This window comes from Pinus tabuliformis, chromosome 4_2, assembly GCF_031772625.1.
Source record: "Pinus tabuliformis cultivar Carrire ecotype Pingquan chromosome 4_2, CPIR1, whole genome shotgun sequence".
NCBI classification, from domain to species: Eukaryota; Viridiplantae; Streptophyta; class Pinopsida; order Pinales; family Pinaceae; genus Pinus; species Pinus tabuliformis.
This window is the reverse complement of record NC_142304.1, coordinates 321,042,458-321,062,268: the sequence shown is the minus strand read 5'-3', so window position 1 is coordinate 321,062,268 and position 19,811 is coordinate 321,042,458. Positions and strand designations below refer to the sequence as shown.

Here is a 19,811-nt window from a genome sequence, read left to right as displayed (position 1 = left end):
GAACATCTCCTCGCTCGGCACAGCATACCGATATGCCGTCAAGGTCGAGTAGAAGTTTAAACAAAAAAAGTGAGACTTTGGATCTGCGAATCCAAAGCAGGGGAAAGGTGCCCCTAAACCACATAACAAAGGACAAATCCAAGGCGGGGCAGCCCAAGACAACCCGCCGAAGCTGCAAGAAAAGGATAGCACCACGAAGCCGAAAAAGGACACGGGAAAATGGTGTGAGTTCCATAAGAGCTCCACTCACAACACAAGTGAATGTCGGGCCAAGCAGTCATTGGTGGCTGAGCTAAAGGTTTCAGAATCAGATGCATGTTCCGACTCTGAGTCAGAACCTGACAAGGGGAATGACAAAGGGAAGCAGATCATTGACGCGGATCCCAACGCCACTGTTGCTACCGCCAAGATCCAGAAAAATGAACCCGAAGATCCAGAGGAGGAGGAGCATCTCTTCCACTCCCAGATGTGGGTAAAGGGCTCCCCGATACAGTTCATTGTTGATAGCAGGAGCCAAAAGAACCTCATTTCGGCAGAGGTCGTGAAGCGGTTGGGCTTACTGACCACAACACATCCACAACCGTACACCATCAGGTGGCTTCACCAAGGACGAGATCTTCACGTGAGCCAGTAGTTTCACCTTCCATACAACATCAAGCCCTTCACGGATGAGGTATTGTGTGACATTGCTCCCCTTGAAGTTTGTGATGTATTATTAGGACAACCATACTTGTGGAAGCGACATGCCGTGTATGAATCAAGGCCCCGTGCTGTTATTATTACATTGGGAAATAAGTTGTATAGGATACCAGAGGTAGCACCACCTACCGCCATCTCTTTGATTACTGCAAAACAATGCAGTAAGCTCATTTCCAAAACCAGGAAATTTGTTTTCCTGATGATACGCCCTCAAGGAAAGAAGAAGACGGTGGCCGCGGCCTCCAGACAGGGCCCCTCTGCACGACAACTACATATGGACAAGGTCATGGAGGAGTACGAGGACATCTTCACCTCCCTCACAGGGGTTCCTCTGCACTATCAGGTCAAGCACTCCATCGATCTGACCCCAGGTGCGCCGCTACCCAATGGACCAATTTATCAGCGCTCCGTTCTGGAGAACGATGAAATCAAGAGGCAGATTCAGGAGCTCCTGCAGAAAGGTCACATCCGTCCGAGTTCATCACCTTGTGGGAGCCCGATCATGTTGGTACAAAAGAAGGATGGGACATGGATACTTTGTATTGACTATCGAGCACTGAACAAGATCACTGTCTGTAATAGGTACCCAATCCCACGGATTGATGACCTTCTGGACCAACTAAATGGGGTGAAATATTTCAGCAAGATCAATCTGAAGTCGGGATATCACCAAGTACCAATCGAACCCTCTGATGTGTGGAAGACTGCCTTCAAATCTAAGGAGGGCCTTTTCGAATGGTTGGTTATGCCTTTCGGATTGATGAATGCTCCTGCAACCTTCATGAGGCTAAAGGATGACATCTTGCGGCCATTCACCAACTCATTTGTAGTAGTATACTTGGATGACATTCTGATCTTCAGCCAGAGTTGGGAAGAGCACCTCCACCACATCCGACAGGTTCTCCAAACACTGCGGCAACACAAGCTATGTGCCAATTTGGAGAAATGCACTTTTGGCATGACCCAGGTTTAGTATCTGGGATACATCATTGATGAACAGGGGGTGCATGTGGATCCAGCCAAGATCCAAGTCATTCGGGATTGGCCATCTCCAACCACTCTAACAGAGCTCCGTAGCTTTCTAGGTCTTGCCAACTTCTACCGCAGGTTTGTGTTGGGGTTTTCTCATATTACTTGGGCCTTGAGTCAAGTCACCAAGGGAGGGGCGAAAGCAAAAATTCTTTTGGTCTGAATCTCAACAGAAGGCATTCATAGAGTTGAAGGATCGCCTCTACATGGCACCAGTGCTCGCGTTACCAGATTTACAACAACCATTTGAGGTCGAGAGAGATGCCTCTGACTATGCTATTGGGGCAGTCCTTACTCAACATGGACATCCAGTGGCATATCACAGTGAAACACTTTCAGACACAGTCTGGGAGTACCCCACTTATGATAAAGAGATGTATTCCATTGTGCAGGCCTGCCGACAATGGAAGCATTACATTTTGGGGAAGGAAACAGTCATCCACCGACCCCTGGAGTTCATACAGACCCAAGGGAAATTGCAAAATGATCGCCATCAGAAGTGGTCTACATACCTGCAACAGTTCCACTTGAATATCAAGTATAAGAAGGGCAGCACCAATAATGTTGCAGATTGCCTCAGTCGACCACCAATCATGGCGTTAAACACCGTGCTCAACTCTTGTGGGCACGAGACTTTTGATTGGCCACTTCTCTACAAAAGCGACCCAGAATTCGGCCACACATACCAGACACTCTTGGAGGGTCGGCATGTTCTAGATTTTCACCTCCAGGATGCCCTGTTATGCCACCTGGGTCACCTTTGTGTTACTTCAATCGAGTGTGCCAAGATGATTTGGGAAGCACACTACAGCTGGGCTGCTGGGCATTTCGGGGTCAAGAAAACAGTGGTAGTACTGCAAAATTATTTCTCTTGGCCGAATCTTCGACAGGATGTTGGGAGGTACATCAGATCATGTATTGCCTGTGCCATTGCCAAACCGACCATCAAGAAGCACGGCCTCTATACCCCGTTGCCTACCCCTAGTCGACCTTGGGAATCCATCTCCATGGATTACATGTCAGGCCTTCCTTCCACTAAGCATGGAAATGACTGTGTTTTTATGGTCGTCGACAGGTTCTCGAAGATGGCCATTATGGCGGCATGCAAGAAGAATATCACAGCAGAAGCCACTGCTAAACTCTTCTTTGAACGAGTGTGGGTGCACTTTGGGATCCCACAGTCTATCATCTCAGATCGAGACAGTCGGTTCCTCAGCACATTTTGGTCCAATCTCCAGTCAATGCTAGACACCAAACTCACGAAGTCCACAGCCTTCCATCCTCAAACTGATGGCCAGATAGAGGTTGTCAATAGGATGATTGTGCACATTCTGCACATGTATAACTCAAAGCATCCACGCACATGGGACGAGAGCCTCCCTTATGTTCAGCACAGCTACAACCGAGCTCTTCACAGCTCCACTGGCCATAGTCCTTTTCAGGTGGGTTTGGGATTCCAAACACTATGCCCCATTGATGTGGCCATGCCACTTGCAGCTACTCACATAAATTCAGTTCATGTCCAATCCGAAACAGATAAGGCCACCAGCTTCATTGAGCGCATCCAACATATTCGCCAGCAGGTCCATGACATTATAGAGAAATCAAATGCCAAGTACAAGCAGCGACATGACCAACATCGAGTGCCACACAAGTTTCAGGTGGGCGACAAAGTCTGGTTGCATTTGCAAAAGGAATGCCTTACTGGAGCCTATCGAAAACTGGAACCACTCCGATATGGTCCTTACACCATTACTAGGGCTATGGGAGATAATGCATTTGAGCTCAGCATTCCCCCATTCCTTGGCTTGCACCCAGTGTTCAATGTGGATCGCCTTCGGTCATACTTTCCACCATTGCTAGACACATCCGACATTGCAAAACAGCTCACACCCACAGAACTAAATCCAGATTGCATGGAACAAGCTGCAACTGATCGGATCATGGACACACATATCAAGAACACTCGCCAATAGAATATCCAACTGTATCGAGTTGTCAAAGTAGGCCAACTCCTTCACCAGGGCAAGTGGCTCACCAGGGAACAAGTTCAACAAAAGTTTCCTCATCTCATGGAGGAACTAAACGAAATGGGGACCATTGCTTCCTAAGGGGGGAGGAATGATCCAGGTGGATATTGGTGGCCACCTGCCAAGTCCACCTGGACCCCCACCATTGTTTCTCTCAGCATTTTCAGTTTCCTTAATTGTAGCACAACTTACTATTTTTAGCAGTTTTTCGGGTCCTGAACTTCTGGAGCCGTTTTGAGGCCCTAAACGATGTTTTTTGGGAAATCTGGGGCAACATGGGTCCATGGACCCATGTTGCCTCCCAAAGTGGTAGTGCTCGGATAGATCTTTCTAACGAGCTATTGTACGCGTCAAACGGAGATTGTATGCCAAAGTTACGACCTCGAGAAGTTGGTGTACCAATTTACCCAAACGGGGCCCACAGTTTGGCATTTCATCTTCTAGGGTTAGGTTTTGGAATGTTAAGGGTTTTCCATTGTTTCTCAACAATAAATAGGCCTTCGAGCCTCATTGTAACACAGTTCAAAGGCAAGTAGCCACCACATCTCTTCTCAGAGATAAGCTACCATCACCCTAGCTAGTTTATTTCCATTACTGTTTGTAAGCATATCTCAGTATTTTACATTAATGAAATGAAGTATTATTTCCGTTGCATATCTGTGTTTATGGTTATCTCTGTAATTTTTTGCGTTCTTGTTTAATTCCGGATCAAGAGTTGCTACCAAGTGGTATGTGGATCAATTGCATGCCTCCCATTCCACCTTCGCAACTCTAGCCAAATATTTTATGTCATACTTCTAGTTACCCCTCCAATATGACACTAGTACCAAACTCTTGACCTCTTTCTGTCAAACTTCTACCACCTGCCTATCTGACCATGTTCAAGAATGGCGTAGAAGGAGGAGCATATGTAAAGCTCCTAAATTCGAAGACGTGTCTATATGGATTGGTTCCTTAGATCTCTTTTGGCCCCCATTGGTAAAGATGTTTCTTCTCACTTCCCCCGGTCTAAGGAGATGCGCTCCAAATAGCTTTGAAATATGACCTGATATACGCCCAATCAGGATATGTTTATACTATCATTCCTAATCTTCCTCGACTTGATTCTACTAATACGCCAGGGGAATCTCTTGCTACTAATGGTATCATTGGATCCATTTCACACCCTCAACCTCAACCATGTGTGCCACCTTCGATGAATTATGGTCAACTCCAAGGGGGACCAATTCCTCTTACACTTATTCTCCTCCCAACACTTCTCATGGCAACGCTTATCCAGGTCCCATCATGTCATACGCATATCCCCATCCGCATTTGTCGATGTCAGGGCCAATTTTTTCTCCATGTGTTTATACCAATGTTTCCCCCTCTCCTTACTATATGTATGCACTTCCTAGTGCTCAAGCCCCTTCGGCATCAATGCCACAGCCCCCCATGCCTCCTCCACCTCTGCCGCAACAACAACAACCTCCTCCTCAAGGTCAAGTGTATTCTCAGCAAAGTGTAACCAATACCCCCAACCCTAAGAAACAGAACAAAGGGAAAGGTATCTGGAACCAACAATCTAAAGGTAATTAAGATAACTAGTGTTCACAACCTAATGCACCTCAGGGAAACCAGCCTAATCCTGCAACCCAAAAACATGGCATCCAGGCTAAGAAAAACAAGGCTCTTCATGTGAACGAACCTTGTGCCTTTTGTGATGTATAGGGCCATTATACCATAAGTGTCCCCTTTTACCTCAGATGCACCAAGTATGGGAAGCTCAAGAAACTGCTTTTAAAGGACCTCAACCCATGGCTCCACCTCTTCCCCCTCCTGCTTCATCTGAATTGGTTGTGCTTACCAATCCTTTTCCTCATCCAGGATATATTATTGCTCAAACTGCACAATGACATGCACCTCCTACACCTTCACAATATGGCCCCAATGATTACCAAATCCTTATGATGAATTCTGATGAAGTCGAGACTGAAAAAGTCAACCTTCAGACTCAATCACACCAATATGATAAGCCACCTACTAAGTCAACAACTGAGTTCCAACCTCAAGTTTCCATCGAGCCTCTGTCATCATCAAATGGTACCTTATAGATCCCTTCACCTAAGGTATAGGTTATCCCCAAGATCCCCAATGTTCCATTACATCAAAGTGTTGCTTCTACTAAATCCACCCATACATATAGCATAGTAGATGACTTGGTGCAGTCTCCTGCTACCATGTCAATGTTGGAAGTCCTCTAGATGTGCTCATCCTAATGGAAAGCTCTACTCTCTACTTTGGGTATTGTGGATCCTTCTGACAATCGTATGATTGTCTTTGGCATTGATAAACTGGAACATCCCCCCATTCCTTCATCTGTTTCCTTTCAAATACCAGTCTCCATAAAAAACACCACTGTTCAGCGGTGTATCATAGACAAAGTCGTCTCCACCTGTGTGATGGATGCTAGTGTTTGGAAGCAACTTGGTTCACCTAACCTGTCCTCATCCATCATCACTTTTCTTGCTTGGGACAGCCATCCCTTGCATCCCCTCGACTTATATCACAACTATCCAATCATTGTTTCCAGCAAGATAGCTTCCATTGACATTGAAGTCATCGATGCCCCCTTAGATTATAACATCCTCCTGGGTTGTAGTTACACATATGTCATGTCCGCTATCGCATCTGCAGTTTTTCACAAGATGTACTTTCTTCATAATGGAAAGATTGTTATTATCGATCAGTTGACTTAATATGATCCTAAGTCTCAAACTTCCCCTCAGTCCACTATCTCATCGATGAGTGGAAATAAGATTGTCTCATCCCTCACTAATGTCTCACCTAGAGTCTACAAATATTCCACACTGCTTGGTTCTTATTATGGTCCACCACCTACCCCCTCAGAGCCTAGCTCTTCTAGTGTTTGCATGCTTCAATCATCATAGGCATCCCACAAGAGGTCTGGTACACCTTCACAGTATCCAGCACCTTCTCAACATGTTGTTCCCAACTCAACCCAGGCTTCAGGTATTACTCCTCAAGCTCCATTTCCTTCTGTTGGTATCTCTCCTAGTCCTTCCATATTGAAATCGTTCCCTCAAGTCTTAACCATCTAGGAGAAGTTGCCCCAGGTCATTACCCTTCTATTCATATATCGTTCTTATTTCTGCCCCCTGGATTTTATTCTACATATGTCATGCCTACATTTATTTTACCTAACATTACCTTTGGGATTCGAATATGGTACATTTATCCTCCCGTAAACACTCCCTTGATCAACTCAAACCTTACATTGCTTTGACCACGGTTCAACCTATTGTTCCTACCCCTTCATTTTCTTCAGTTCCTCATCAACCTCAATAGGCACCTACTCCTGTTGCGAAAGCATCTGGTGAGGGGGTAAAAGCCCAAAAAAAGGGAACCAAAGACAAGGCACCCCAACCAACTCTAGCCCCTCCTAAGCTACCAAAACCTACCCCTCCATGTTCTTTGTGTGATGTTGTTGTTCATGCCACCAATAATTTCCCTAAGCTCCATCATATCAAGAATGTGGTCTCTAATACCTTTCCCAACTCCAACATTCTTGAGTTCCATGTCACCTTACCCAAGTCAACTAAGAAGAATAGATCCTTATGCACAATGAAGAAGGAAATATGGCTAACATCTCCCCTACCATTAAAATCAACATTTTGAATAAACTAGGGATTGAAGAAAATATCATCATGGGGGCACAATTCACCCTGGATTAAATTGATTCTTACACTAAGTTATTCAAAGAATTATGTGATGTTTTCACCTGGTCTTATTCTGAGATGCTTGGACTTGATCCCTTCATTGTTGAACATTACATTGACACTTGGCCTGATGCCATCCACGTCTGCCAAAAGAAAAGGCCTATCCATTCTTCCAAATGTGAAGCTATCAAGGCTGAAATGAATAAGCTCATGCAAGCTAGTTTCATATATCCTATTGAATACACCACATGGGTGTCCAATCCTATTCTCATTCTAAAGAAACAAGTCATCATTCGTGTTTGCACGGACTTTCATGATATGAACAAATCTTTCCCCAAAGACAACTTTCCCACACCATTCAAAGACCAAACCATTTATGAGTGTGCTGGCATGAGGTTTTTTATTTTATGGATGGATTCTCTGGGTATAACCAGATATGTATCCTTTATGTTGATCATCTTAAAATTGCCTTCACTAGCTCATTGTGAACTTTTACATATAGGATCATGCCTTTCAATTTAAAGAATGTTGGGGCCACTTTTCAGCATGCCATGTCTTACAGTTTCCACAACCTTGCTCATATTATCCTAGCATATCTAGAAGATATCATCGTTGGTTCAGAGCTTCAGTTGCAACACCTTCATGATTTGTGTACCATCTTCCTTCGATATCACAAGTATAGCATTCACCTTTTTTTCCACTGGAAAAATCAGTAACTTTCATTAATGTTTGAAAATTACATAAAGCAGATGCCGAGGCATTACTGGATTGTTCATACAAAAGTCACCCCATCAAGGTGTTGTTCTGTAAGTATAAGCAGACTGTTCTGTGTACATTCATCTGACTGTGCATTCTATCTATTGTCCGAAAGAGGACTCTGGTAATAAACATAATATCCATGTTCTATATATGTCTAATAACAAAAAGCAAAAACGCCATTGACCATCAGCTGTTGGGACTGTTGTCCCTTTGTTCTCTTTGATCGATGAATGGCCTCTGGTAAAATTGATACTCCTCTGCTCCATTCTATTCCACTATTATCCTCTCGCCTCTGGGAAGTAACGAGGCCTCTTTGGATAATTTGTCAGCCTCGCTGTTATGCTCTCTGTAAATATGTAAACATGTGCAATGGTTAAAAGCAGCTTTGAGAATGTGAGTATCATGTAATAAATTGCTGAGAGTGTGTGTATGACAAGTAGTGATATTGTTAATCCAATTAACAACCACCAATGAGTCCCCAAAAATATTGATTCTTGTATGATGAAGGGATAATGCAAATTGTAGTAGATTGTGGACAGCGGAGAGCTCAGCGAAATTATTTGATCCATTGCCAAAGCCTATTTTAGCGAGGTATCGATGGCGTTCATTTATGTGCAATACAAAACCCCCGCCACATCCATCCTGATTAGCTGCTCTGTCGAAGAATGCCCACGGGATGGTTCTATCAATATTGGGCATGGGCTGTATGGATCTCGGTCTCGGGGGAGGAGGGTCTGGTAACTCATGATATGCAGCAATGATGGTGGCCTCAACCCGGTTCCATGATATCAGACGATCTTCAAATATAGCCCGATTTCGAGCAAGCCATATATGCCAAGTAGCCACAGGCGGAAGGTTTTGTAATTTAGTGCCCGGATGACATTGTGACCAAGTATCCCAAGCACTCTTAATATCGATCCCTTTCCAATTGGCTGCGATACCCAATAGATTACAGATGTTGTTCCAAAGATTGAGGATGACAGGGCATAGGAGGAAAATATGATCCTGAGTCTCCGATGCATTTTTACAGAAGATACACCATGATGGGCCAAAAATGGCTCTGCGAGTGAGATGATCCCCTGTGGGTACATTGCCGTTTAGTGCACACCAGAGGAAAAGCTTGGTTCGTGGAGGTGCCTTGAGCTTCCAAATGGATTGCCACCATGACTGTAACGCTTCAGGCATTCTGTGAGAAATGAGAGCAGTGTATCCAAATTTTGGCGCATATATACCATGGTCAGCAATGCACCAGATAAGTTCATCCGGTCCTTGTTTTATCCGAATGTGAGATTCAGTCAATGATTCAGTATAGCGATCCCATTCCTGATGCCATTGTAGCGGGAGATCCAATTGCTGAGCGGATTTCCAGGCCTGGGAAAAAATATCAGTGCGCTGTTGGTCTGCGATCTGTGCAAAATGTCGTATATCCCGGGCCTGAAGGTGCATAATAAGATCTGGATTAAGGATATGTCTACCCCCACAGTTAATCCAAGGGTCCAAACCAATTCTGCCCGTCAATCCATCATTAATGCGCCAAGCAAGATTATTCCGGATGAGAGGAAGGGATTGAATCAAAGCCTTCCAAACCGATGAGCATCCCATTGTTGACCAAGTAGGGAAACGGGCCCAATCCATAATATTATGAGGCCAAATGTATTTAAAATAGACTACCTGTGTCCAGAGATTTTGACCAGTAAGCAGAGTCCACCCCATCTTGGCGGCCAGTGCTTTTGCAAATTCAGGCAGTTCCTTTAGTCCCCATCCTCCCCATTTTTTGGGCAATGAGATTTTCTTCCATCCGATCCAAGCAAATACTCTTTTATCCTGACTCCCATTCCAGAGGTATCGGTTGCATAACTGTTGTAGCCGCCCCAGGATGTTCCTGGGTATCCAGGCTAGGGCCATCCAGAACACCGGGGTGGCTTCTAAAACAGACTTGATGAGCACCAGTCTACCAGCCCTGGAGAGATATCTAAAGCTCCATCCTGTGAGTCTTTTTTCCAATTTGGCCACCAACCAGACCCAGTCAGCAATCCTTTGACAAGTAGGTTTCAGATTGAAACCCAAATATTTAAGACCTCTATCCAGGGGGTGGACCGAGTAAGGAAATGCTTGAAGGCCAGTCTGGGTCTCCTGTATAGATGTGCGTGCACAGGTAATGGTTGATTTCAACTGGTTTGTCATCATACCCGTGGCAGAGGAAAAAAGAAGAAGGATCTTTGAGAAAGATCGAGTGTCACGAATACTGCCATTGAGAAGTATAAGAACATCATCCACAAAGAGTAAATGAGTGAGATAGCATAGATCAGTTATGCGGAGGCCCCCTATGTCTCCAGATCGCTTGGCCGCTTCCATGAGGCGGCTGAGACCTTCCATGACCAATAGGAAGAGAAGGGGCGATAGAGGACACCCCTGTCTCAGACCCCTCTCCGAATGGAAAAAATCTGTGGCCGAACCATTGATAAGAATACTGAAAGATGGAGTGGTAATGCAGACCATGATCCAAGAAATGTATGCATGAGGGAAACCCAGATGGATGAGGATCATTTTGAGATAGAGCCAGCTGACACGGTCAAAAGCTTTTGACAGATCGATTTTGAGGAGGATGGCTTTTAAGTTCTTCGACCAGATGGAATGGAGGGCTTCTTGTGCGAGTCCAATGGCCTCATGGATCTGTCTAGAATCGAGAAAAGCAAATTGCTGACGGGCAATGGACCAGGAGAGAATCGGTCTAAGACGATTTGCAATGGTCTTCGAGATGATTTTATAGAGGCAGTTACACAAAGAGATGGGTCTGTAATCATCAAAGGATGCTGGGGAGTCAGATTTGGGGATGAGAGCGATGAAGGTAGAGTTTATGGCATGATATAAATATCCAGAAGTCCTGCTTTCTTCAACCACCTGTAGTAAGTCCTGACCCAAAACATCGAAGAAAGCTGTGTAGAATTCGATGGTCCATCCGTCCGGCCCCGGGCTTTTGTCTTTTTTGAACCATTTCAGAACTCCTTCCAGTTCCTCGGCAGTGACCGGGTCAGTTAAGGTCTCCACATCTCCTTCCTCCACAAATCTCGGAAAGTGGTTAGCTACATTGATAATATCCAGTAAGTTTTCTTCTCGTGGACTCTTGTAGAGGTTCCTGAAATGAGTGATGCCCAGGTGAGCGAGCTTATTAAAATTGTCCGCTATTTCTCCATCCGGGGTAGGGAGCTTCCAGATAGTATTAGATACCTTCCTGGACTTTGCAAAGTTATGGAAAAACTTTGTGTTGTCATCCCCAGCTTGAATCCATAAAGCTCGGCTCCTTAATCTAATGGATTCCTCTCTCTCTTTGAGAATCTTGGCTTTTTGATTCTCAAGATCAATAAGCCTACATTTGTCTGCAGCAGTCATGAATCCTTGTCCTCTGTCATCGGTGAGTGAACATAAGTCCGCTTCAATATGGGAGAGCTGTGCTGTTTCACGTTCCAATTTCTCCCTTGCCCACTTGATAGTAATGTGTTTGATATCAGAAAGGTTCCTACAGAAACCTTTGGCAAGAGGGACAGAGTCATTGATGGGATGAGAGGCCCAGTGATCCTTTATTAGCTGAATATAGTCCGGATCCTTCAGCCAAGAGGAATTAAATTTGAAGGGTGCCTTGGGCTTCTTGGTAGGACCCTGAATCTCCAGGTATATAGGATTGTGATCCGATATTCCCCCCGAGCCAACCCATTGTCTGAAGAGATGCAGATGCTGAAGAAGAGGGCCCTTTAACAGAAATCTGTCGAGTCTGCGGGCAAGTGCAGCATCCCCCACCCTTCGATTCCGCCATGTAGGAAGGAGTCGCTGCAAAGGAATATCCGAGAAATCTGATTGCTCCAGAAGATTAGTCATAAAATCCATGATAGCGTCAATTTGAGCCTCAGTGCCCCATGATTCCCTGAAACCCAGAGAGAAATTGAGATCTCCTCCTATGATAACATGGTCTTCATTCAGCAGGGGGAGCTGAAGAGTATTCCGCCAGAATGATTCTCTCTGGGAGCATGGAGCATATATATTGACAATCCTGAGATCCATGCCAAGATCAGCCGAGAAGAAATCCAATCCAATGAACCCTGCACCTCCCCAGGTAGATATAGGATTTATGGACCGAGGGTTTAATCCAATGGCAAGACCCCCAGATCGTCCCACAGCATCATTTGCAAAAAAACTCCATCCTGGGACCAATGCTTGCATGACACGAATAATTTGATCAGCAGAGCATAGGGTTTCTTGTAGCATGATAATGTCGATAGGCTCAGTATCAATGAGCCGCTTCATGGCTAGTTTTTTGGAGGAACTAGCCAGTCCTCTACAATTAAAAGAAAGACACTTCATGGGGGAACACCTCTCGGCGTGTGTCCTGCTCTAAGAACCCCGTCAATGGTCGCTTGTCAGCCAGAGACCACCTCCGCCCCAGCCTGTTTGATGGCTTTAGAAAGATGTGATTTTCTCCCTCTGGTATGTAGTGATGCCCCCTCCGGTATGACAATGCCCAGACCCGAGTGACCGACTGTCTGCTCTTTTGATGGATTCCGAGACCGAAGGAAATAAGGGTGAGGAGGGGAGGATGGGCACGGGGAGGAGAAAGACTCGGGAGATGAAGTAGAGATAATAGGATCAGTGCATGCAAGAGGAGATGATAATGTGCAGGGAATCATGGATATATGAGCAGCTGGACCAGAGGCATGATAATCATCAAAAGACGAATGCACAGTAGGGAGAAAAGAAACAGAGATCATACCCGCTTCTGCCGCCGAACGAGCCCTAGTCCTTGGTGGCGAGGATCTCCGGATCCCAGCATCATCCGCAGGTGGAGAGGCCGAAGGGGCTGGTCCAGCAGAAGGAGGGCGAGATATGATGGGGGATGCCGTCCTGGTAGTCACCGGGGTGCCTTTCACCGAATCTGCAGCTTTCTTGTTGAGTGGACAGTCCTTCGCGAGGTGTCCCACTTTGTGGCATCGTCTGCAACGGAAGGGTACCCCTTCATAGTCCAACAACTGAACACGAATGCACCTACCCCACTGAAGCGTGATATGTTCCTCGAGTCCCTCTCGAGTGTCCAGATGAACCAAGATCCGTGCAAGTGTTCGATTCCCAGATTCCACATAAGTGCGATCGTAATCCAAATATGTCCCTAGGGCATTGCCAACCCTAATAAAGACTTCTTCGTCCCAGAATGGAATTGGTAGACCTGGAAGTCTCACCCAGATTGGTTCGGCACCGAGCTGTTCGCGTTCTGGATCGAAGAGGGGATTCCAGCACTTGAGAAGGACCTGGGCCATTTCAATATGCCAATATCGGCCCAAAACGAGGTTTGTTTGACTGACCTTGGAGAATTTAAGAGAGAACCATCCTCTGGGGAGGACATGGACCTCTGGAAGATCGAAAAGGACTCCACCCCAGATCTCTTTCACCCAAAGATTGAGTCTCTGCCTCAAGTATGATCGACCCCTGACGTGCCCTACCAACACGGTGTTCGCAATGTCCATATAGTCGCCTAGAGGCTTTTCTTCGTCGAATTTGATGGAGATGTCTCTTGCCGTCGATCTGACACACTTAACCTTTTTAGATCCGGATCGGGGGGCCGACGGATGATCCACCAGGGGATTAGTGATACCTTCCCGGGGAGAAGGGTTTGAGGGGAGGGTAGAAACCGCAGGCGTCTCAAAGCATCCGGAAGGGCGGATACCTGAGGCAGATGGATGAGACGCAGGAGTAGATGTCTGCGGGGGGTGAGGCACCGAAGGGATGGACGCCAGAGGGTCAAAAGCAGGCGATGGGGGAGTATGGGATGCCAGGAATTGTAGGGACCCAGGCGAAAGTGGAGGAACCTCGAAAGGCGGAGATAAAGGAGGAAAAACTTCTGCAGATGATGGAACGAGATCCGGAAAAGGTTGATGCGCCAGAATGGAAGCGGATGCAGAATGGGGAAGCTGAGGGCGAGAGGTAAAATGAGGAACCCCGAAAATAATATTCTCCGGCGAGGGGTCCGCCGAATAATCCACCTCTTCATTCTCCCAGTTATCCATAACTGTTACAATGTCGGTAACTGAAAGGGACAGGCGAAGATTCCGATGGAGGAACTGCAACTGTAGGAGTGCAGAATCGTGACCGCAGCAGATGTCCGTCGCGGAGCTATCGAACCCTATGCCCTACGAACCGTCGAGATCGATGCCCTATGAACCGCAGGAGTTGCGCATGAAACCCTAGCCCTGTCCTTTTCGCGAGCCCATCCCTCCTCTTACCCATACCCTCTCCCTTTTTGTTCTAGCATTCACCTTAACCCCCTTAAGTGTGTTTTTTGTGTTCCGACCGACTGAATTTTGGGCTTCATTGTGTCCAAAGATAGTATCACTCTTGACCCTCTCAAATTTCAAGCCATTCTCGAACTTCCTCCTCCTCGTACCCTTTGCTAGTTGCAAAGCCTCCAAGGAAAATCCAACTTTCTTCGTAGGTTTGTCCCTGACTATGCCACCACTGCGCATGGGTTTCTTAGACTCCTTCGATCTAACATTCCATTTGTTTGGGATGACCAAGCTCAACAGTATTTTGATGCCCTCAAATGTGCTCTCACTTCTTCTCCCTTGATCAGTCCACCTAAATTTGAGAGGGATTTCATCTTGTATATCTTTGCATCCACCTATTCAATCGTTGGGGTCCTAATCCAAGAATATGGTGCCAGGAATGAGCATGTTATCTATTATGTCAGTAAGAACCTTAACAATCCCCCAGTATCTTATTCACATGAAGAAACATTGGTGTTGGTTGTTGTGTTCTATGTTCAAAAGCTTCATCATTATATCCTTACGCATACCACCAAAGTTGTGACCAATTCCAACCCCATGGACTTCATGTTGAGTCAGTGGATCATCAACGGGAAGTACGCATGTTAGATTGTTATCCTTCAAGAATTTGATCTTGAATTTGTCACACCCAATAATAAGAAAGGTTTAACCCTTGTTGAATTCATTTATGAATTTCCTACTAGTGCTCATAATCCGTCATAAATGATGACCTTCCAAATAAACACTTGTTCGCCATTACCTTAGATGATCCTTGGTATGGAGACATCCTTACCTATCTGTGAACCTATAAATTTTCCCTCATCTACCTCATGATGATTGACAGTGTATTCTACATCAAGGCCCTCGTTATCCCTTCATTGGTGATGATCTTTATCATCGCAGTGTCAACATTTTCCTTTGTTGTTGTCTCAAACACGTTGAAGCAAAGCAAGTTCTCAATTCCTTCCACGGCAATGCTTGTGGTGGTCACCTCTCTGAAATGGCCACTACCCAGAAAATCTTGTGCGCCAGTTATTTTTGGCCTTATCCCTTTAGTGATTGCATTAGGGAAGTCAAACATCGTCCCAATTTTCAATTATACACCTCTAAGGTGCAAGCTCCACCTTCTCCCCTCCATCCTATCATCGTAGGTGGTCCCTTATGTAAATGGGCTATTGAATTTATTGAGTGTCGACCCCCATCTGCTAATAACCATAAGTATATTATCATGGCCATCAACTATTTCACCAAATGGGCTGAAGCCATGCCCACATTCAATAACACCACAGCTACTGCATCCCTCTTTTTCTTTAACCATGTTATCGCTTGATTTGGAGTTCTGAAACAATTGGTCTCTAACCATGGCCGACACTTTGAAGATGAGATCTGGCGTGATCTATCCTCTGTGTTGGGCTTCAAACAAAAATATTCATCGTTTTACTACCCCCAAGGCAATCGCCAAGTTTAATTTGTCAACAAAATCCTTAAAATTATGCTTCAACGGACGGTGAATAAACACAAGACCTACTGGCATCTTATGATATTCCCTACTTTGTGGGCCTATAGGACCTATATTAAAACCTCCATTGGGTTCACTCCCTTCCACCTTATTTTCATAGAGGAGTAACTCTTACCAATTGAGTGTGAAATCCCCTCCCTCCACCTTGTTGTCGAACTCCTACCATACATCCAACCCTTAGAACAATTAATTATCATGCTTGAGCGTGCCAATGAATATTGTTGTGTTACATTTCAAATAATTGAAGTGGCCAAAAATCACACCAAACCTCAATAAGACCAAAAGGTCCACCCTCGTACCTTTCATGAAGGTGACCTTGTTCTCATCTATGACCAAGCCCATGATGTCTTAGGGCATAGGAAGTTTGAACCAATATGGCTATGTCCTTACATCATAACTAAGTGTTTGGGCAAATGGGCATACCTTTAGAGGGTCCACAAGGAGAAATCCTTCCTAACCCTCACAATACACTCTACCTCAAGAAATTTTACCCATAGAATTTACTATTGAAATGCGTGTATCTTTTCCTTTTTTCTTGCATTTAGGTAGCTTGCGTCCCCCATCATCTCATTTGTTGTATTCTTGCATATTTCAGATGGATCCATCATCCACATCTCATATTGATTATGTCGATGGTGCGAGTCGCTTCTCTAAGAATCTAGACTCATCAGCTTGGGCCATTTTCACCCCCTTGCATTCATTAGTCCACTCCAACGACATCTGCATTGGATTTGCCACCAATAACTAGGCCAAATATGATGTTGTGATAGGTTTTTTAGCTGATGCCCTTGATCATCACATCCTTCACCTTCATGTTTGTCTTGATTCCTTGCTACTTGTCATGCAATTTAACAACGTTTATCATGTGTGTAATCCTGTCCTATTTAGAAAATATCTACAAGTTAAACTTTTGGCACATGAATTTGAATCCATTACATTCATTCATGTTCCTAGAGCACAAAATCACTTTGTATATACCATTGCAAATAACATTCTATATTGGCATTTATCACATGCATATAAAAGAAGACATCCATAGCATAAACAAATGGCGAACCACAATCGTCACAAAAGATGCATAACCATATTATGTATCATAATATCCAACATATAGTGTTTGGAGTCCACTACTCTAAATACATCTGACATGCCCATAGCATGTTACAAAAAAACAAAAATGGGGACCCACATGTCCCTATGCCTAATCACTATCATTTGGAGGCTCCCGAGCCAATGGCTCCATCCCACCAGCCCATAAGTCTCGAACTGCTTAATTGGCCATAGCTATGTGCCTCATGATACCTCGCTATTCTAAAGGAAGACTAGTACACTCATCCATATATCGATATTCTAACTCATGTCATTTGTACTCTATCACTCTGGTTAATAGCACGTCGAACCTATATCGCAGATCCTCTAGTAGATCATCACCACCTAATCTATACTATGATGTCAAATCACCCTGATCTGCGGCCCCAAGCACTGCAGCTTGCCCTATATATCCTGTCAGCTTCACCGGTACTATATTTTCATATCACAAGTTTGGAATTTAGTACCACATATGTATATTTCCTAAACTTTCAATGCACCAAATATATAGCAACTTTCACTTACCATCTCAACCCCATGCTCGTCCTAGTGGAAGTGGTACATCAGGAACTCCCTGATCGTTCATTCCACTATATGGATAGTCATCTACGTACATTTGCATCTAGTCTCAATGTGAAAAAAATTCATGTTGGAACACCCGTCTAACTCCCCCTCCACCTCATTATAGTAGTTTCCCCTAGTGACGCATCCTGGGATCTTGCAGGCCCCCATCATGGATTTGTACATGTGGTTGGGTGGTATGGATCTTCTCAAAGAAGAATGAGCATACAACTATCCCAAATGAGCAGTTGCCATTTTTCATCGCCTAAGTAGACTCAACTATCCTTCCAACAACAAAAACATCATCTGGTCTCACCCATAGTAGGTCCCTATAAATACACTCTCCACAAGCATCATGTATCCCCCAGTGATGTGATATAGCAGGCATGGCTACCCACAATTTGCACCACTGTTGGGGCTATAGCTCATGTCTCGAGTCTCTCTAAGTCACTAATATGGATGGTTGTTCCCTTTGCACGAACACCTGGTACATAATGACAATCCAAAAACTCCCCTATGTGCCTCCCATGAGGCAACACTAGATGTATCTCCCCCACCACCCCCGGGGGGGCAATCCTGTCAAAAAGTATATGTCCTAGATAGTGATCTCGATCCTCTACCCCTATACTACAAAGGCCTCCTGAACTAGATCCCAATAGCTCAGAATCCTAGATAGAAGGGTTCACCAACCCTCATCAATGTGTTCTCCAAGAACTTCAACACCCCATGTCATGTCAAAACCCCTCTGGCTACTTGGTTCCCCTGAATCTCAATACGAAAAGTTTCAAAATCTCATTCTTGTCATGACACCTTTAGCTCTTCCATACCTACAACACACCATTATGTTTTGTCAGTTCAGAGTCAAAGGCATACACTTTTGGTTCAAAGCTTCATCTCAACATAGACCCCCCATCATGATTTTCCTCTCATCCCAGAACACAATATTTACCTGAAAAACTTCATTGGACGCATTTATTGGCCCTATTTTTGCATTCCAAATTGCAGAATAGGGTCCCAAAAGGTGTGTTCCAACCATGAGGAAGAGCAAAGGTTTCCCTCAGTGAGTTGCAGCCCTAATCTGAAATTCTAATCCACTGAAATTGATGAGTAAGGTTAGGCCACCTATATCCAACTCGTAGATCTAGATTTCAATGATTGGATTGTCGACTACAATATCCATAAGATTTATGGCCTTATCCTCCTCTCCAAATTCTCCAACAACTCACTATGCAAATGAATTGGATTTTGGGGCAAGAAGCCTTTTTATAGGAAAATCCCTAGTTTCTTCATCGACCATTGCGGCCAAATTGTATCTCGGTTTAACAAACCTTCAGCATTGTTGCAAATATCTCACTGAGTTATCTAATGGGTCTCCCTTTGCTTTTGATAATTTGACACTTCACCAAGAATCCATTTTTTCCACAAGGTCTCACTTTACCGCCTATTAAAATCCAATTTCTTCATTTGAGCCACCTGTACTTTGGTACCACTTTACCTCTACACTCATTGACTCGTGTGTCGATTTTGTCATGAGTAACCATCATCTACTCATGTTTTTATGGTCCCCTCCGGGCCTCCCCCATGTGGCAGCATCATTGAGTCACCCTTGTTCAAAGCATCAGAGATGAGTCACCCTTGCATCTATGGAGTCTGTTTTGAGTCCCCTTGAGTCCAGTTACAATGTTCCATACATATTTGTGTCATTTTCATCCCATCATGCTCATATTTGGTCTCCAACTACACTGCTTCGTCTTTGAAAATCCCTTGTCTGAGTAATTGACCATCCCCTCTGGAATCGAGTTAGTCACTGCCAGGTAAACCATGCATATTATGCTCTGAAAAGGGAAGTCGTTAGTCCACCACTCATCTTGTTTCCTTCCATCATCATCCCTGGTGTCAGTCCATCAGTCACTTTACTATGATCCCTTGTGCCTTTGTTGAGGATTCCTCATTGCCTTAACTCTGATGAGCCCTCTTACATCAACTTCAGCACATTTACTCCAAAAGTTTGTTCTAGAGGGCAGTGTACCTTGGTTCCAGCCTTAATTATTGTTAGGTACCTCAGACCAAGCAAAGGGAATCATCATTTCCCTTTGACTTG

General features: G+C 44.7%; 1 protein-coding gene across 1 annotated transcript; it reads right to left on the bottom strand.

Moving 5' to 3' along the window:
• Positions 1-8,503: 8,503 nt before the first annotated feature.
• Positions 8,504-12,535, bottom strand: LOC149169251 (uncharacterized). The gene is made up of 2 exons (XM_089425131.1): positions 11,229-12,535; positions 8,504-10,706 (listed from the first exon to the last, which is right to left on the bottom strand). Exons 1-2 carry the CDS (start codon positions 12,533-12,535, stop codon positions 8,504-8,506), a joined length of 3,510 nt encoding a protein of 1,169 aa, XP_089281257.1.
• Between the last annotated feature and the right edge of the window lie 7,276 nt (positions 12,536-19,811).

Excerpts from the sequence above, each read along its gene's own strand:
- LOC149169251 (XM_089425131.1), bottom strand. The coding sequence starts at position 12,535 with ATGAAGCGGCTCATTGATACTGAGCCTATCGACATTATCATGCTACAA. Across the intron at positions 10,707-11,228 it reads CTGGAAGGAGTTCTGAAATG|TATTCTTATCAATGGTTCGG; the intron begins GTTCAAAAAAGA and ends TCCATCTTTCAG.